At 42.4% G+C, this 14,792-nt stretch overlaps 1 protein-coding gene across 2 annotated transcripts in view; it reads right to left on the minus strand.

Moving 5' to 3' along the window:
* The window catches only part of LOC309566657 (arf-GAP with SH3 domain, ANK repeat and PH domain-containing protein 1-like), a 348,714-nt gene that overhangs the window by 164,367 nt on the left and 169,555 nt on the right, over positions 1-14,792 (minus strand). For both annotated transcript variants that reach the window (XM_082271898.1, XM_082271897.1), the window contains exon 2: positions 8,207-8,279. In XM_082271898.1, coding sequence (XP_082128024.1) covers positions 8,207-8,279 — 73 coding nt within the window. The remainder of the gene's footprint in view (positions 1-8,206; positions 8,280-14,792) is intronic.

The following is a 14,792-nucleotide window of genomic DNA, read 5'->3' on the forward strand; positions in this document are numbered from 1 at the left end:
CAAAACGGTGCCCGACCGATGTAAACACGGCAGACCGCTATTCTGTCAGTGATGAACACAGGTATCCTGTGTTCTCCCTATTTAGGAACACAGGTCTGTGTGTTCATCAAGCAAGTCCATCCTCCACATAGTTAGAAAGTACCCCTTAGGGACACACTTAACCCTTTGATTGCCCCTGGTGTTAACCCCTTCCGTGCCAGTGTCATTAGTACAGTAACAGTGCATATTTTTAGCACTGATTACTGTAGTTATGTCACTGGTACCCCCAAAAGTGTCAAAAGTGTCAGTAAGGGGTCCGATCTGTCTGCTGCAATGTCGCAGTCCCGCCAAAAATCGCTGATCGACGCCATTACTAGTAAAAAAAATAAATAAAAATGACATAAATCTTTCCCCTAGTTTGTAGACGCGATAACTTTTGCGCAAACCAATTAATATACACTTATTGGGATTTCTTTTTTACCAAAAATATGTAGCAGAATATATATTGACCTAAATTGATGAAAAAAATTAGATTTTTTACATTTTCTTATGTTTCATAGCATCACACTCACCAGACGATATTGACCCCCATTACAGGTAGTCAAAATCAGCATGGATAGAAATTCCCACTTGTAGAGCGATAGATTCAGGAAAGCCTGTTCACATCATGTGACCCCTGATGACATCAGATGTACATTGACGAAACCCGTAGGGTGGGGCTAAATGTGACACGCCACTTTGCTTCCTGGCACATAGGTGGGACGCATTGCGGCACCCCCTGGTTTACAATCATGCTTGAGAATAATCACAGCTTGTAAGTGTGTTTTTAAGGTTTTAAATAAAATATACTTGAATATTACTGCACTATGAGAGGCTTCTTTCTTTTTACCTCTACATGGGTTACCATGAGTTTAGACATACAGGAACACCACCATTGAGAGGCTCTACCGGATCGATCTCTCTACAAGTGGGAATTTCTATTCATGCCGATTTTGACTACCTGTAATAGGGAGCCCCACCTAGTACTTGGGGTGGGCTGTTTCGGCAGTCCTCCCAGAGAACGGGGTTTGCCTGGTTTCAGTCGGGCAGACCATGGAAGTACCTCAGTCCCTGTCAGGAGTCTTCCCCCCCGGGGGATCAAGGTCAGGGTCCGTCCTCTTTGGAGGTGGATCATTTCGCACACCCTGTGCACTTTTTGTGTTCTTTACGTTTGCGTGTGTGTGCACTTTTTTTTGCACCGGGTGTTAGTCTCAGTGTTCACACACCACGGGCTTTAAAAAAAAAAAACACCTGTAATGGGGGTCAATATCGTCTGGTGAGTGTGATGCACATATAAACGTTGGTGGAGAGGAGACACCCCAGGTCACGGGTGATTCGGCATTTTGGGCGAATTAATCACATATGGGACTGTGTTTATCATGAATTGATTTCTGTGGGACTTTGCGCACTTTATTTTACTTGTCACTTTATTTATTTGTACTGAAAGTGCGGCGAATTTTTTGTTTGTTTATTCGTTAAGCTTTGCTTTATGAGGGGTTGTTTTCAATATATAGGTTGTTTTAAAATTTGTATTTGGGTATTTGCGCAGGTGTAGGGGTATTCATTTGATCACACACTTCGATCAAAGCTTGGCCATTCCTGCTCTTCAGACATCAATTGCTTGATCAATATCTGTCAAAGGAGGATGTTGGAAAATGTTTCACAATCAGCCAATAGGCTGCAGCCACTGATCAGTGTATTCTGACAGCAGCAGGAGCCACTGTCAGAATTTATTGTCCTGGCAGGGGGATTCTTCCATACACCACATTTGCGTGCTTAGCGGAATCTGAACAAAAAGAAAACTTGCTTGAAGAGATGCGTTTCATCACATTAGCACACCCATGTTTGAGATGCAACACAGAGGAAATGGCATGCACTGGACGCTGTGTGACCCAGAACACGAAGTTGCCTATCCCTAGGGACAAGCTAGGTGAACAAATATATGGAGAAAGGGAAATCAATCAGCCATGACACTACAAACGCAACCACAACATGTGAGCCCATCATTACAAGGTAAGGCAAATATATTATATAATGAATATAATGACACTAATACCTAGTTAAAGAATATGTTACCCCATCATCATTCCTGACATGTGTCGGCTGTGTTCAAAAATATGTTCTCTTTGTATTGCTTTCTTTGTGTGAAATCCCTAGTGTTCCTGCAAGTCCCTCTGCTTTCCTATTCAAAACTGACCACACTAGGCATAAGAACACAGCTCAGCCTGCTCTCCTCCCATGATCAGAATTGTGCTCATATGCCCCTCTTTCACAGCCATTTATTGGGAAGATCAGTGTGATTCAGTTTCTCCACCCCTAGCTCTCTAAGTTCCTTATGCAGCTGAGAACAGAGATGATGAGATCAATTATAAAAATAAAAAATGGGAAAAAAAAGTATTTTGTTATTTTTTTTGCTTGGAGCTATAGTGACACATACGCACTATGGCCTCTATTCACTTATTTAGAAACCCCATTTTCAGATTCTAAAGCTGGACATTTACTAGAAGAATTCCATTTGATAACTGGTATTTTAAGACCGTTCGTTCGATTTTTGAGTTGTTAATGGGGTCAAATGGGCATTCCTTTCCAAAATTCAAATGGAAAATTTTTCTCAAACAAATTTTCAACAGTGCATGTGGCTTTCATTCGGGAAGTCACATTTATTCCGAATTCGAATGTGAAAAGCATTAAATTGTTAAGCACTTTAGAAATAACATTCGTTATGTCATCAAATATACTGGTGAAAATTTTCAAATGAATGTTATGTGCACAATTAAAAATCTACTAGTGTATGGGCAGTTTTAGATTCCGGGGCTCAGGTGCCGGTACAACACACAGAATACTAGAGGGGGAGAAACCCAATGGTGTAAACATATCTGTGCAGCTAGCTGTAGTTATTCTAAAATTACTACTCTATTATTCTATACTTCCGTTTTAGATACAACATTTTTCTTGGATGTTAGAAAAGATATCCTGTATGTAGGACGACAGTCTACACTGACAGACATTTATCTAATAATTATCTTGACAGTCGTCACATCTTCACAGCAAGTAGAAACAACCAGCTGCTGGGTCTGAAATGACCTAAAAACTCATGACTCAATCCTCTCTAGCGTCCGTCACTGCTGGGTATGCTGTAGGTTATCATTTACATTGATGTACATGCCATGCCATCATCTGGGCCCTCCCTGAACACATGCAGGCAGTGCTTGCACTGAATAGAGATCAGCATAGGATCCCAGCAAGAAGCTAGTGGAAGATGTTCAATGTATCTTGTGTGTAAAGGAGCACCAAGAGCACCAGATAACAGTCAGATGAAGGGACGTGGTACAGAGGGGTGATTTTGAAATAAATGGAAACCAAATGAGACAAGGAGTGGATTTAAAAGGCCAATTCTCAGCACTTATCATGTCATCACTTTGCAATACTTCCTAGCTGTTTACATCATCTGTGTAGTTATATAAAGTGCACAGATCGAGTCCTGAGCTATGATTACATGCACTTTATTGTCAAAAGTATTGGGACACCTGCCTTTACAGGCACATTAAATGGCATACCAGGCTTAGTCCATAGGGTTCAATATTAGGTTGGCCCACCCTTTGCAGCTATAACAGCTACAACTCTTCTGGAAAGGCTGTCCACAAGGTTTAGGAGTGTGTCCACTGATGTTGGATGAGACGGCCTGGCTCGCAATCTCCACTCTAATTCATCCTAAAGGTGTTCTATTTGGTTCAGGACTCTGTGCAGGTCAGTCAAATTCCTCTACCCCAAACGCGCTCAGTCATGTCTTTATGGATCTGGCTTAGTGTACTGGTCCAAATCATTTGGTGGAGGAGGGATTATGGTGTGGGTTTGTTTTTCAGGGGTTGGGCTTGGCCCCTTAGTTCAAGTGAAGGCATACCAAGACATTTTGGACAATTTCATGCTCCCAACTTTGTGGGAACCGTTTGGGGATGGCCCCTTCCTGTTCCAACATGACTGCGCACCAGTGCACAAAGCAAGGTCCATAAAGACATGGATAAGCGAGTTTGAGGTGGAGGAACTAGACTGGCCTGCATGTTGGAAACGGAAGGGGCTTTGGGATTTCTTTCCAAGCAAAACAATGCTGCTTGAGTATCAAAACCTTACCCACAAGCAATCTGGTTGGGGTGCCCATGTCCATAGGAACTTGGCTCCCAGCAGTTGCTCCCACAAGAATTGTACAACCTACGCCCTTCTTGGGCAACATGTAGGCCTTGTGCACAACTACGATGTTATAGTGATGCAATTTATGGCACCTGATACAAGCTTGGCAATGTCACAGATAGCAGTAACTCCCTACCCTTGTATGTCCTGGCCCCCGGACTTACCTTCCGCCGAATTGCTGGGACCCTTGATATACTTACTCACGTGTTGGCGCTCACTATACATCTATATTTTTGATGATTCAACTGATGTGTAAGTATGCTTTTGACTATCAGTGGACTTACTCTAATTGCATCTTAACTACACGACGTCCGCGCTATAGTCAAAAGACGGCTACAGTGCAGACCTAAATTGCCGGGAGGGCGTACATTGATGTCCTCCTATGCAGGAGCGGCCTGCGCGCTCCCTACAAAGCGGCCTGGCTCGCTATGTGATCAGCGAGTCCGTGAGACTCGCCTGATCACAGATCGGAGTAAGGGGGCGGTCCTGCCCCCTTACCACGTGATCAGCTGTCAGCCAATGACAGCTGATCATGTGAAGTAAACAGCAACCGGCAATCAGCTGTTTTTTTCTCCTCACACTATCAGTGTGAGGAGAAAAAGAAAACGATCGCCGGCGGCTGTCAGAGGGACATCGGTCCCAAAGAGGAGAGGGCAAATTGTGCCCACCAGTGCCACCTACCTGTGCCCACCAGTGCCACCTACCAGTGCCCACCAGCGCCACCTACCAGTGCCATCTGCCAGTGCCCACTAGTGCCACCCACCAGTGTCCACCAGCGCCACCTACCAGTGCCACCTATCAGTGCTCACCAGTGCCACCAATCAGTGCCAATCAGTGCCACATCATAAGTGTCACCTACCAGTGCCCATCATTGCCCATCAGTGCCACCTATTAGTGCCCATCAGCACCACCTACCAGTGCCCTTCAGTGCCGCCTTATCAGTGCCCACCAGTGCCGCCTATCAGTGCCCACCAGTGCCGCCTATCAGTGTCTATTAGGAACCATCAGTGCCGCCTCATCAGCACACATCAATGAAGGAGAAAAATTACAAAAAATTTTTTTCAAAATTGTCTGTCTTTTTTTGTTTGTTCAGCAAAAAATAAAAACCCCAGTAGTGATTAAATACCACCAAAAGAAAGCTCTATTTGTTTGAAAAAAAATTCTAAAAAATTAATTTGGGTACAGTGTCACAATTGTCATTCAAAGTGCGACAGCACTGAAAGCTGAAAATTGGCCTGGGCAGGAGGGGGATTTAAGTGCCCAGTAGGCAAGTGGTCTCAAAATGGAAATGTATTATTTTATAACTTTATTGTTCATGACATGGTCTTTCCACAGATATATACAAATTCAATCTGGGCACTGTTCAATGAAACGCGTAGAGACTACCGCTTTAGGAATATATGAATTCAAGTGCTTTTGTAATATTGTCGATAAATCATTATTAGCAATATATATGCATATTGGGAGATGTTTTTATGATGACATATTTAATGTTGAAATTTGTCTTTTTTTTGTATGTAATATTGTTGGAAGTCAACATGTTTTTTTTTTTATATCAGATATTTCTAGACTGTGGAAATGTTGGAAGGCAACATGTTTTAAGGTCAGACAGTTATGGGCTGTTCCATAGAAGCTGTTTCTGAAGAAGGGTGATGTATGGCCTTCAGGCACAAAGCGGCATATGTTGGAAGGCAACATGATTTTTTTTACATCAGATATATCTGGACTGTGGCAATCTGGTTACACCCGAGCCTGAATACTGGTGGGGGTAGCCTGGAATGCCAGTAGAGCAAGATTACCCAGCAGTGTGTGTGTAACTGAAGACTGCATATCTAAACCTTTATTTGGAAAAAGGATTAACGCATACCCCCAGGCGATGGGGTATGGGAACAAATGAGCTTTGATTCAAACCACCTCGAGATGGGAAGATTAAAGTGCCTAATTGCAAAGGCCAACTGTTGCTGGAGTGCTGTCCTGGGTCAGGAAGTTTGATGGTGATATAGCAGTGCCACCTAGAGGAAACCACAGCATGCTGCCTGGAAGATGTTCGGGGGAAGAGTATACTTCCTGGTGATTAGGAAGGACGGCCTCTTATGGAGTCTCACTGGAAAGAGGACTACACAGGCGGGCAGAGAGTGTTTGTGTGGGTGGTGTCTGAGTGCGCTTTAAAAAGTGAGAGCAAGTGATGGGGCTCCCTCTTTCCCATTGAGCCCAGTTGAGAGATACCGAATACAGAGGTCAACCTTAGGTAAAGTATCATCTATGTTCTTTTTGTTTTATATGCCTTTTAGTATTCTTTTAGTGTTTTATGATTGCATTTCATCTTTATTTGCAAATAAATGAGATCCTTGCTCATTTAACCGCTTGCCGACCGCCCACAGTATATTTACTTCGGCAGTCAGCCCCTCCTACGTCGCTCACCCAGGAGCCTGTAGGGGGCGAGCGCGCAGCGCCAGAGGCGCGCTACCGCCCCCGCTCATTCACGGCCATCCCCGCGCGCGTGACCGGCGGCTCCGATGTCTCGCGATCTCCCGCTGGAGAGGGAGAAAGGCAGGCGGCTGATGTAAACAAGGCCGCCTGTCATTCTCCCTGGTGTAACTGCAGAGACTATACGATCCTGCTATGTAGGATCGTATGTCTCTGTGGTTACATCACAAGCCACGCCTCTTGACAGTTAGAATCACGCCCCTAGGGACACACACAACCCCTTGATCACTAATAAAGTTAACCCCTTCCCTGCCAGTGTCATTTTTACAGTAACAGTGCATATGTATAGCACCGATTACTGTAGTAATGTCACTGGTACCCCCAAAAGTGTCAAAAATGTTAGTCAGGGGTCCGATCTGTCCGCCGCAATGTCGCAGTCTGGCAAAAAAAAAAAATCACAGATCGCCATTACTAGTTAAAAAAAAAAATAAAAATGACATAAATCTTTCCCTTAGTTAGTAAACGCAATGAATTTTGCCCAAACCAATCAAAATACGCTTATTGCGATTTTTTTTTAACCAAAAATATGTGCCGAAAACAAATTGGCCTAAAATTTTAAAAAATTTTGAATTTTAATTTTTTTGGGGAATTTCATATAAAAAAATGTGAAAAATATTGTTATTTTTTTTTAAATTGACGCTCTTTGTTTGTTTATAGCCCAAACAATAAAAATCGCACAGGTGATCAAATACCACCAAAAGAAAGTGCTGTTTGTGGGAAAAAAAGATCAATTTCATTTGGGTACAGCATCGCACGACGCGCAATTGTCCGTTAAAGTCACGCAGTGCTGAATCACAAAATAGGCCCTGGTCTTTGAGCAGCCAAATCCTCCGGGGCTTAAGTGGTTAAGCAGTGTATTTCTATAGCTAACATTGTTATTACATCCTCACCATTAACCTTATCAGAGCTTTCATAGACAAGCTAAATATAGGAAGAGACAAGATAATATACGTTTATAATAGAGGAGAACCAAAACCACCCCATATTTACTTCAAATATGAAATCCATTTTGTATTTTTTTTATAACACTTTGTTACTTTATTCGGCACTACTCAAAGTCCCATGAGCATTTTTTTTTTTATCCATTTTTGGTTCTACTAAGCATTGGAGTGCTGCCCTGGTCTAAGCAAATGTGGCCTCCTCCTTTTTTGTAGTAATAACTCCATTTCGCACTACAGGAGCATGGTAAAAGAAAAAATAATGCTGGGACGATATCTAGAGGGTGATTTGAGGATAAATTTGTATTGAGTAACGATTGGACATATGCTTTAAGCACTTGTTCATGACATACAGCATACTCTACTAAAAAAACAAAGCATGTGTATGTTTACAAGAATTGCAAATAGATGAAGCACCATTCAATATAATAAAAACAGGCATATAAATAGCCAGATATGTAATATGTATGAATATCGCGGCGGGTGTTCTTTGTTATGTGGGAGAGTAGTACGTGACAGCTTTCAGAAGAAATAAAACAGGCATACAATATATATGTGTGCGGTATATAATAACAGACCTTCTCCTGCGCTGTGTTTAGCCTTGGCAGCCTTCTTCATCTTGTTAAGGACAATCCGGTCAGCATCCAGTGCCTGAAAGGTAAAAAAAATAATCCATTATGATAAATGATGATGATGATATCTAATGGGCATGTGACAATTAATGAAAATAAAAATGAGAGATATCATTAATTATGTTAAATGAGCCATAATTCCTAAGCGTAAATTATTTTATAGATACAAGAAAATGAGATAAAATAGATAACCTATTATTTTGTTAATAAAACTTGTATGGATTATGTTCAGGATTCTAACAGTTATATTTGTTTGCCTTTTTTTTTGGTACATATGAGAGGTCTATTTCACATTTACCAATTATAGCCAATAGGTGGTACAGTCAAGTCAGTTTACCACCAAGTTTGCATAGTCATTTCACTGTGTAAGGATGCAGTGATATGATTGGATAGTCAAGGCACACACAGCGGAATGAGCCACCGTTCCAGCTCAACAATTATGTATATTTGAGGTTAAACAGTTATGAATACTCAGCTACTACTAGGCTTTTATGCTAAACCGTCAAGCATGCCCTGTAAACGCTACATCATGAAAGCAGAGTACAAAATTAAATGGGAATTTAAAAAAATAAAGATATTGGAGAAGTATTGAAAAATATGACATAAGATATGTTTATTAAATTGTAAACCATCTGAAAAAGACGACAAAAACTTGTATAGATTTCCTTAATAAGTCATGTTCCTGCATATAGGGCCTACAAACCAATATATTTGTATGGGCATTTGTAGGGCAACCCTGTACAGCACAGTAGAAAAGGATAACAGATTGTAATTTGAAGGCAGCAAAAACATATAGGCAATTTTTCCTCAATTTTCTTACTGGTCCTGTAGCTGGTGCTATAGGTAACTGGTATGGGAAAACCTACACATTTGTGGCGCTTTTCCACTGCATGGAACCGAACGGTTCGGCTCGCTTTTGTGCTTTTCCACTGCTGGTACCGCATGGTATAGTGTAGGAACGGTTCGGTACGGTACGGCGGCGCTTTTCCACTGCATGGAACCGAACGGTACGGCTCTCAAAAACAGTACCTACTCGATTGTGGTTCCAACAGGTACCATACCCGGTACCATATCCCACAATCCTTTGCATGCAATCACTACTAGCCACTGATTGGTCAGAAAATCCCACCCACCCCGTTGTTATCCCACCCACTTAACTTTAGCACTACTTTAGTGGAAAAGCAAACCATACCGTACCGTACCGAACCGTTCCAACACCGTACCATGCGGTACCAGCAGTGGAAATGCAAACCGGGCCAAGCAGGGCGAGTAGAGCCGAGCCGATACTTGCAGTGGAAAAGTGCCATTGGAGAGCCAAATAAACCTGCACATTTGGAGAACCAATTAAAAATGGGCATTAACCGATTCCCACCCAGCCTATTGTACAATGACAGCTGCGCGGGACCGCTCTTGTTCTTAGAGGACGCCATATGATGTCCTCCCATTCTTGCCACGCATTTGCGTCGTCAGTGGGCATGCAGCGCGGCGATCACTGGTGAGCTGTGTACCTTGGACACAGCGCTTTACCAATCAGGGTAAAGAGACAACAACATTGGCTCTTTACCATGTGAACAGCATTTCTTTACAGATCCCCTTCTGTTTTCTTTGTAGCAGATTGGATTGGATGAAGGTGGGTGTAAAAGGACACAAAGGAGTGCCCAATTGGTTTCGCCTGAAAAGCGTGCAGGTGGAACCCATCGAAACAATCAAGTGAAAGGGGCCTAAGGCTGCTTTCACATTGATGCGCTATGGTTTACCTGCACTACGGATGCAGCACAGTGCACCTGTGGGTTTCCTGCGGGTTAGCAGCACTTTGCCATAGACTTCTATTGAATCCGGCAGGTGTAGTGCACTTTCAGAAAGCGCACCAAACCCGCAGGTAATAAAATAAGTCAATGACTCAGTGCAGGTAGTCCGCAGATCAGTTTGAAAGCAGCCCAGATTAACCACTGCAGTAGAAATTTGCCCATATGTACACTGATTTTATAATCTAAACTGACCTTTAATAATACAGGTATTGCCAGCTATTGTTGTCCCAGGCGGCGTGCAATTGGTATCAATCCACCTGTGACAGGAGCTGGCGCTATACAGAAAGCATCAGCTTATGCGGCTCTGCTCTGCCTCAAAATTGTTGGTCTTTTTATTGTTTATAGCGCAAAAAACAAAGAACCCAGATGTGATAAAATTCCACCAAAAGAAAGCTCAAAGCTCTATTTGCGGGGGGGGGGGGGGGGAAATGACACAAATTTTATTTATGTACAGCGCTGCATGACCGTGCAATTGGCAGTTAAAGTAACACATTGCTGTATTGAAAAACATGGCCTGGTCATAAAGGGGGGTAAATCTTCCAGAGGTCAAGTGGTTAAAAAAATCAATCTCATTTCAAATGTGTTAGTTTGCACTGTTCTTCAAAATAACGGAAAGGGTAATAATCACAGAAGGTGACTCGCCCCCCTCCCGGTAGACCACAATAAAGAAGGATATAAAGTTGGACATTTTATCTCAGACTGAAATCCCTTTTTAAACTTGCTTGCCCTTGCAATAACATTTATTATTGATTTGTATTTGCTTTGGTAGAGACCAGTCTGAACCGTGCATATCTATAGGAAGCAGAACCTCCTCCAGAATCCACTGCCGATCGTTAATGTTCCCGGCTCCCCAGGCTTTGCCTGCTTGGGATGCAAAGCTCCAAACAATTATTGCGGTGCCCATGGGAAGGCTGGCAGCAGAGAAGTATAACTTGGGGGATGGGCATGTGGAACACAGAGCGGGTAAATATCAGATATGATGCAATTAAAGACATCCTTTTGGGACTCCCAATCCAATAACTGACCCGCTCTGGATGCTTGTGTCTGAGTCACGGCTGAATCACAATCGAGAATTCCTATTAACCTATCCAATGCTGAGGCCTTTGGAAGTCTGCCAACTGCAGACTGACAGCATCTCCGCATGTTCCAGACTGTGTGCGACTCCGAAATTGGTTTTGTTTTAGAATGCAATTATGGTCAAGACTGATGACGACCTATCTTATGGAAAACAGCAAACATTTAATAACAATATCTAGAATCAGTCTGCAGTCTAGAAGACAAATCCAACACCACTTGCATCTAACACAGTGGTTTATTGGTTAGCGCTTCCACCTTTCAGCACTGGGGTCACTGGTTCGAATTCCTGTCAGGACACTATCTGCATGGAGTTTGAATGTTCTCCCTGTCCTTGTGTGGGTTTCCTCCAGGTACTCTGGTTCCCACACTCCAAACATATGCTGGTAAGTAAAATGTACCTAGTATGTGACTTAGTGGTTAGCACTTTTACTTTGGCCCCTGGTTCAGCCTGGGCTCACACCTCTGTAATGTCAGACATCGCATGTGATTTGCACCGCATTGCTGTGCAGATCACATAAGAGGTCTGTATAGTTGTATGGCTGAACTCGCATTGGATTCACACGAAAAAGGTGCACTGTCTGCACTAGAATCACGCTGGTTCCCGCATTGCAATAATGTGAACCCAGGCTGAAAGCCTTATCAGGACGCTGTTTGCATGTTCTCCCTGCGCTTGCGTAGGTTTTCTTTGGGTACTCCGTTTTCCTCCCATACTCCAAAGACATAATGGTAGGTTAACTGGATCCTGTCTAAAAAAACCTTAGTGTGTGTGTGTGTAAACATGCGAGATAGGGATCTTCGATTGTAAGCTCCATGAGGGCATGAATGGTGTGAACAGACAGTATGTAAAGTGCTATTAAACCCCTTCACACTTCTGCATGCAAATATGAGGCCCTATTGGACTTGGCTTTTATCCGTAGGGCCGCATAATTGCATATATATCTCCCTTTGTGCCACACGGCTCCCAGCACGGAGACTGGGGGTTGTAACGATCAGGACCTGGAACGTCCGATTCCAGGTCACCTAATCACTGTGATAGCCTCTCATCAGTCACTGTGAAGACCGCCTCCGTGTTTTCAATCTCTGGACAAGACAGATACATTGTATCTTTCTCTATCCTTGCAGAGATCGGGAAAAAAAAAGTGTGTGTAGAAAAAAAAAAAAATAATAATTTAAAAATGTAAATAAAAAAAAATATATAAAAAACCTAGATCAAGGTTTGATCTAGGTCAGCCCCAGGTTAGTGTTTGGGTCCAGGTCAGTATTTTTGAGACAGGATTTTTTTTTTAAATTAGTATCAGTGTCAGTTAGTGTCAGCATGTTTTAGGCAGGATTAGGATTAAAAAAAAAAGAAGCAAAATGAGCACTTTTGTTTCTGGGCTGTACTACAGGTGCAAGCGCGACTTACATATGCGTTTTCTTTCGTGCGCAAGCTCAATGTAAACATTCCTTGTGACAGTAATAGGCCGTGACATGTACTCTTTATGGAGGGATCTGGGGTCTTAAAAGACCCCAAACCTCTCCACTGCACTTCAAAGTATTTAAAATGCAGAAATCTGCATTTTTGAATACCAACAGTTTTTTTTTAAATCTGCGCCATTGGCAGCCGAGTAAACCGGGAAGTGGCGTCATGATGTCGCTTCCGGGTAACATGATCGGAGACCTGATCAAAGCTGAATCCGGCGTGACGTGCCGGCTGGTTGTTCGGGTCTCCTGGTAGGATGGGAGCTGTGGAAGGTGGCGCGAGGGAGGGGGGGTTGCTGTCCCCTCCCACTCCTGGGATAACAGCCAAGTGGCTGCTGAGCCGCACCAGCTGTTATCTCCTGAAAGCCGACCGCCAGCTCTAAAAAAAAACGGTACCTGCAAAGGCATCACCCCTGTACAACCACTTCCACGTCAAAGGTTTACCTAGATCGGAGATGCAGTGTGTCGGGAAAGAGACACCACACCACCGATGGGGGCACGTGCGAGCGGCTTATCCTGCTGGACATCATAGGATGCCCAGTCAGGATAATACAATCACCCCACGGACGGGAAGTGGATATTTAGTGTTGATGGGGGAATGCCTCCTGCAGCGCTATTGTGTACTGCCAGTGGAGGGCACGGGGAGCTCAGAGCTGTGACTCATATCGAGGCTTGCAACACACATTAGAATCAGCATTAACATGCAATGATATTCAAATTGAGGCTTTGGAACACACACCTCGCCAGGAAGTACAGCCGTACACAACAGGGAAATGTAATACGAGCATCTAATTGTGGGGTTCACCCCCCGAGAGGTATATTAAGCAGCAGCACTTGAAGCAGGACACCCCAGATGATGTCTATTTAGACAAAATGCGTCGGGTCTACTGCAAGTGTTGCGATTATTCTATGTACAATCACTTTTCATCAATTTCTTTCTCCTTGTGGAAGAATTTCCACCTGTAGCCACCAGAAGTTATCCTCCTAATTAATATTCTGTGGATGATGTGCCTGGGTTGAAAGTAGCGTTATCTTTTAAGGATTTCTGACATCAACAATGCAGTGGCATCTACATTTCCCTTAAGCCTGAATGACCCAAAGAGTATACACGCTATTGGGTCCTGGATATCTGGTAAGCCTTTTTTATTTACCCATTTCACTGGTGGTGGTCATACACCCAAGATCACGGTTTGTTTATTGCCAAGAGGATTCATCGGCACTTTGCACTTTTTTGGTGGACATATCACGGATTTTATTATCAATTTGAAGACTATTTATATTTTATTTATTTTATTACATAGCATTTATGGACTTTTATGTCAAGTAATTTTGGTAACTTACGTACTTTATATGTGTTTGCACTTTTTTGCTCAATTTTGCACATACATTTGCACTTTCTTTCCTTGAAAGTGCATGTATTGATCTATATATAATATTTTGCACTACATACCTTTAAATTTATATGTGTTTGCATATCATTTTGCTTAGTTTTGCACATACATTTGCATACTATACTATACATACACATAATATTTTGCACCATATGCATTTAAAATATATATTATCAGCACTGCATTATCTATATCCATCTTGCTATTTACAAAATGGTCATTTGTTTTTGCTGACTGCTGATTATTAGTGTTGGCGCTGTATATTAACTACATACCAATCTCTCAAGCAGGAAATGACATTTTCAGGGGGAATTCTGTACACATTTTGTATACAGAACGCCTCAGGGTAGCCATATTGGATTGCATTTTACAAAAAATGACAGTGTGCAGATTGAAAAGGAAAGGTAATTTTAAATAACATTCAATTACAATATGACTTGAGTCGCAATTGTGTTGGTTATATATATATATATTTTTTTTTTTTATTCACTCATTTTTTCCCCCCATAAAAGTGGAGTAACCCCTTAAAGCTGATCATACACCATTAGAATTTCATTTGAACATTCCTACAGAAATTCTAAAAAAAAAAAAAAAAACCCAAAACAATCTTCTTGCCATCAGTCAACTAATTGTATTCAAAAGCAAGTCAGTCTGTGGGAATGACATTTTTTTGACACAGAGCAGAACAGCGGTCCATTTTACCGCCTTGATGCTGTAGATGACAAATTAATTGGGATCATACTTTGGGTGCCTTTTTTTGCTGACACTTGCTAAAAACAGTAACCACCAATTGGA

Source organism: Pelophylax lessonae, assembly GCF_965119305.1.
Source record: "Pelophylax lessonae genome assembly, chromosome: 11".
NCBI classification, from domain to species: domain Eukaryota; kingdom Metazoa; phylum Chordata; class Amphibia; order Anura; family Ranidae; genus Pelophylax; species Pelophylax lessonae.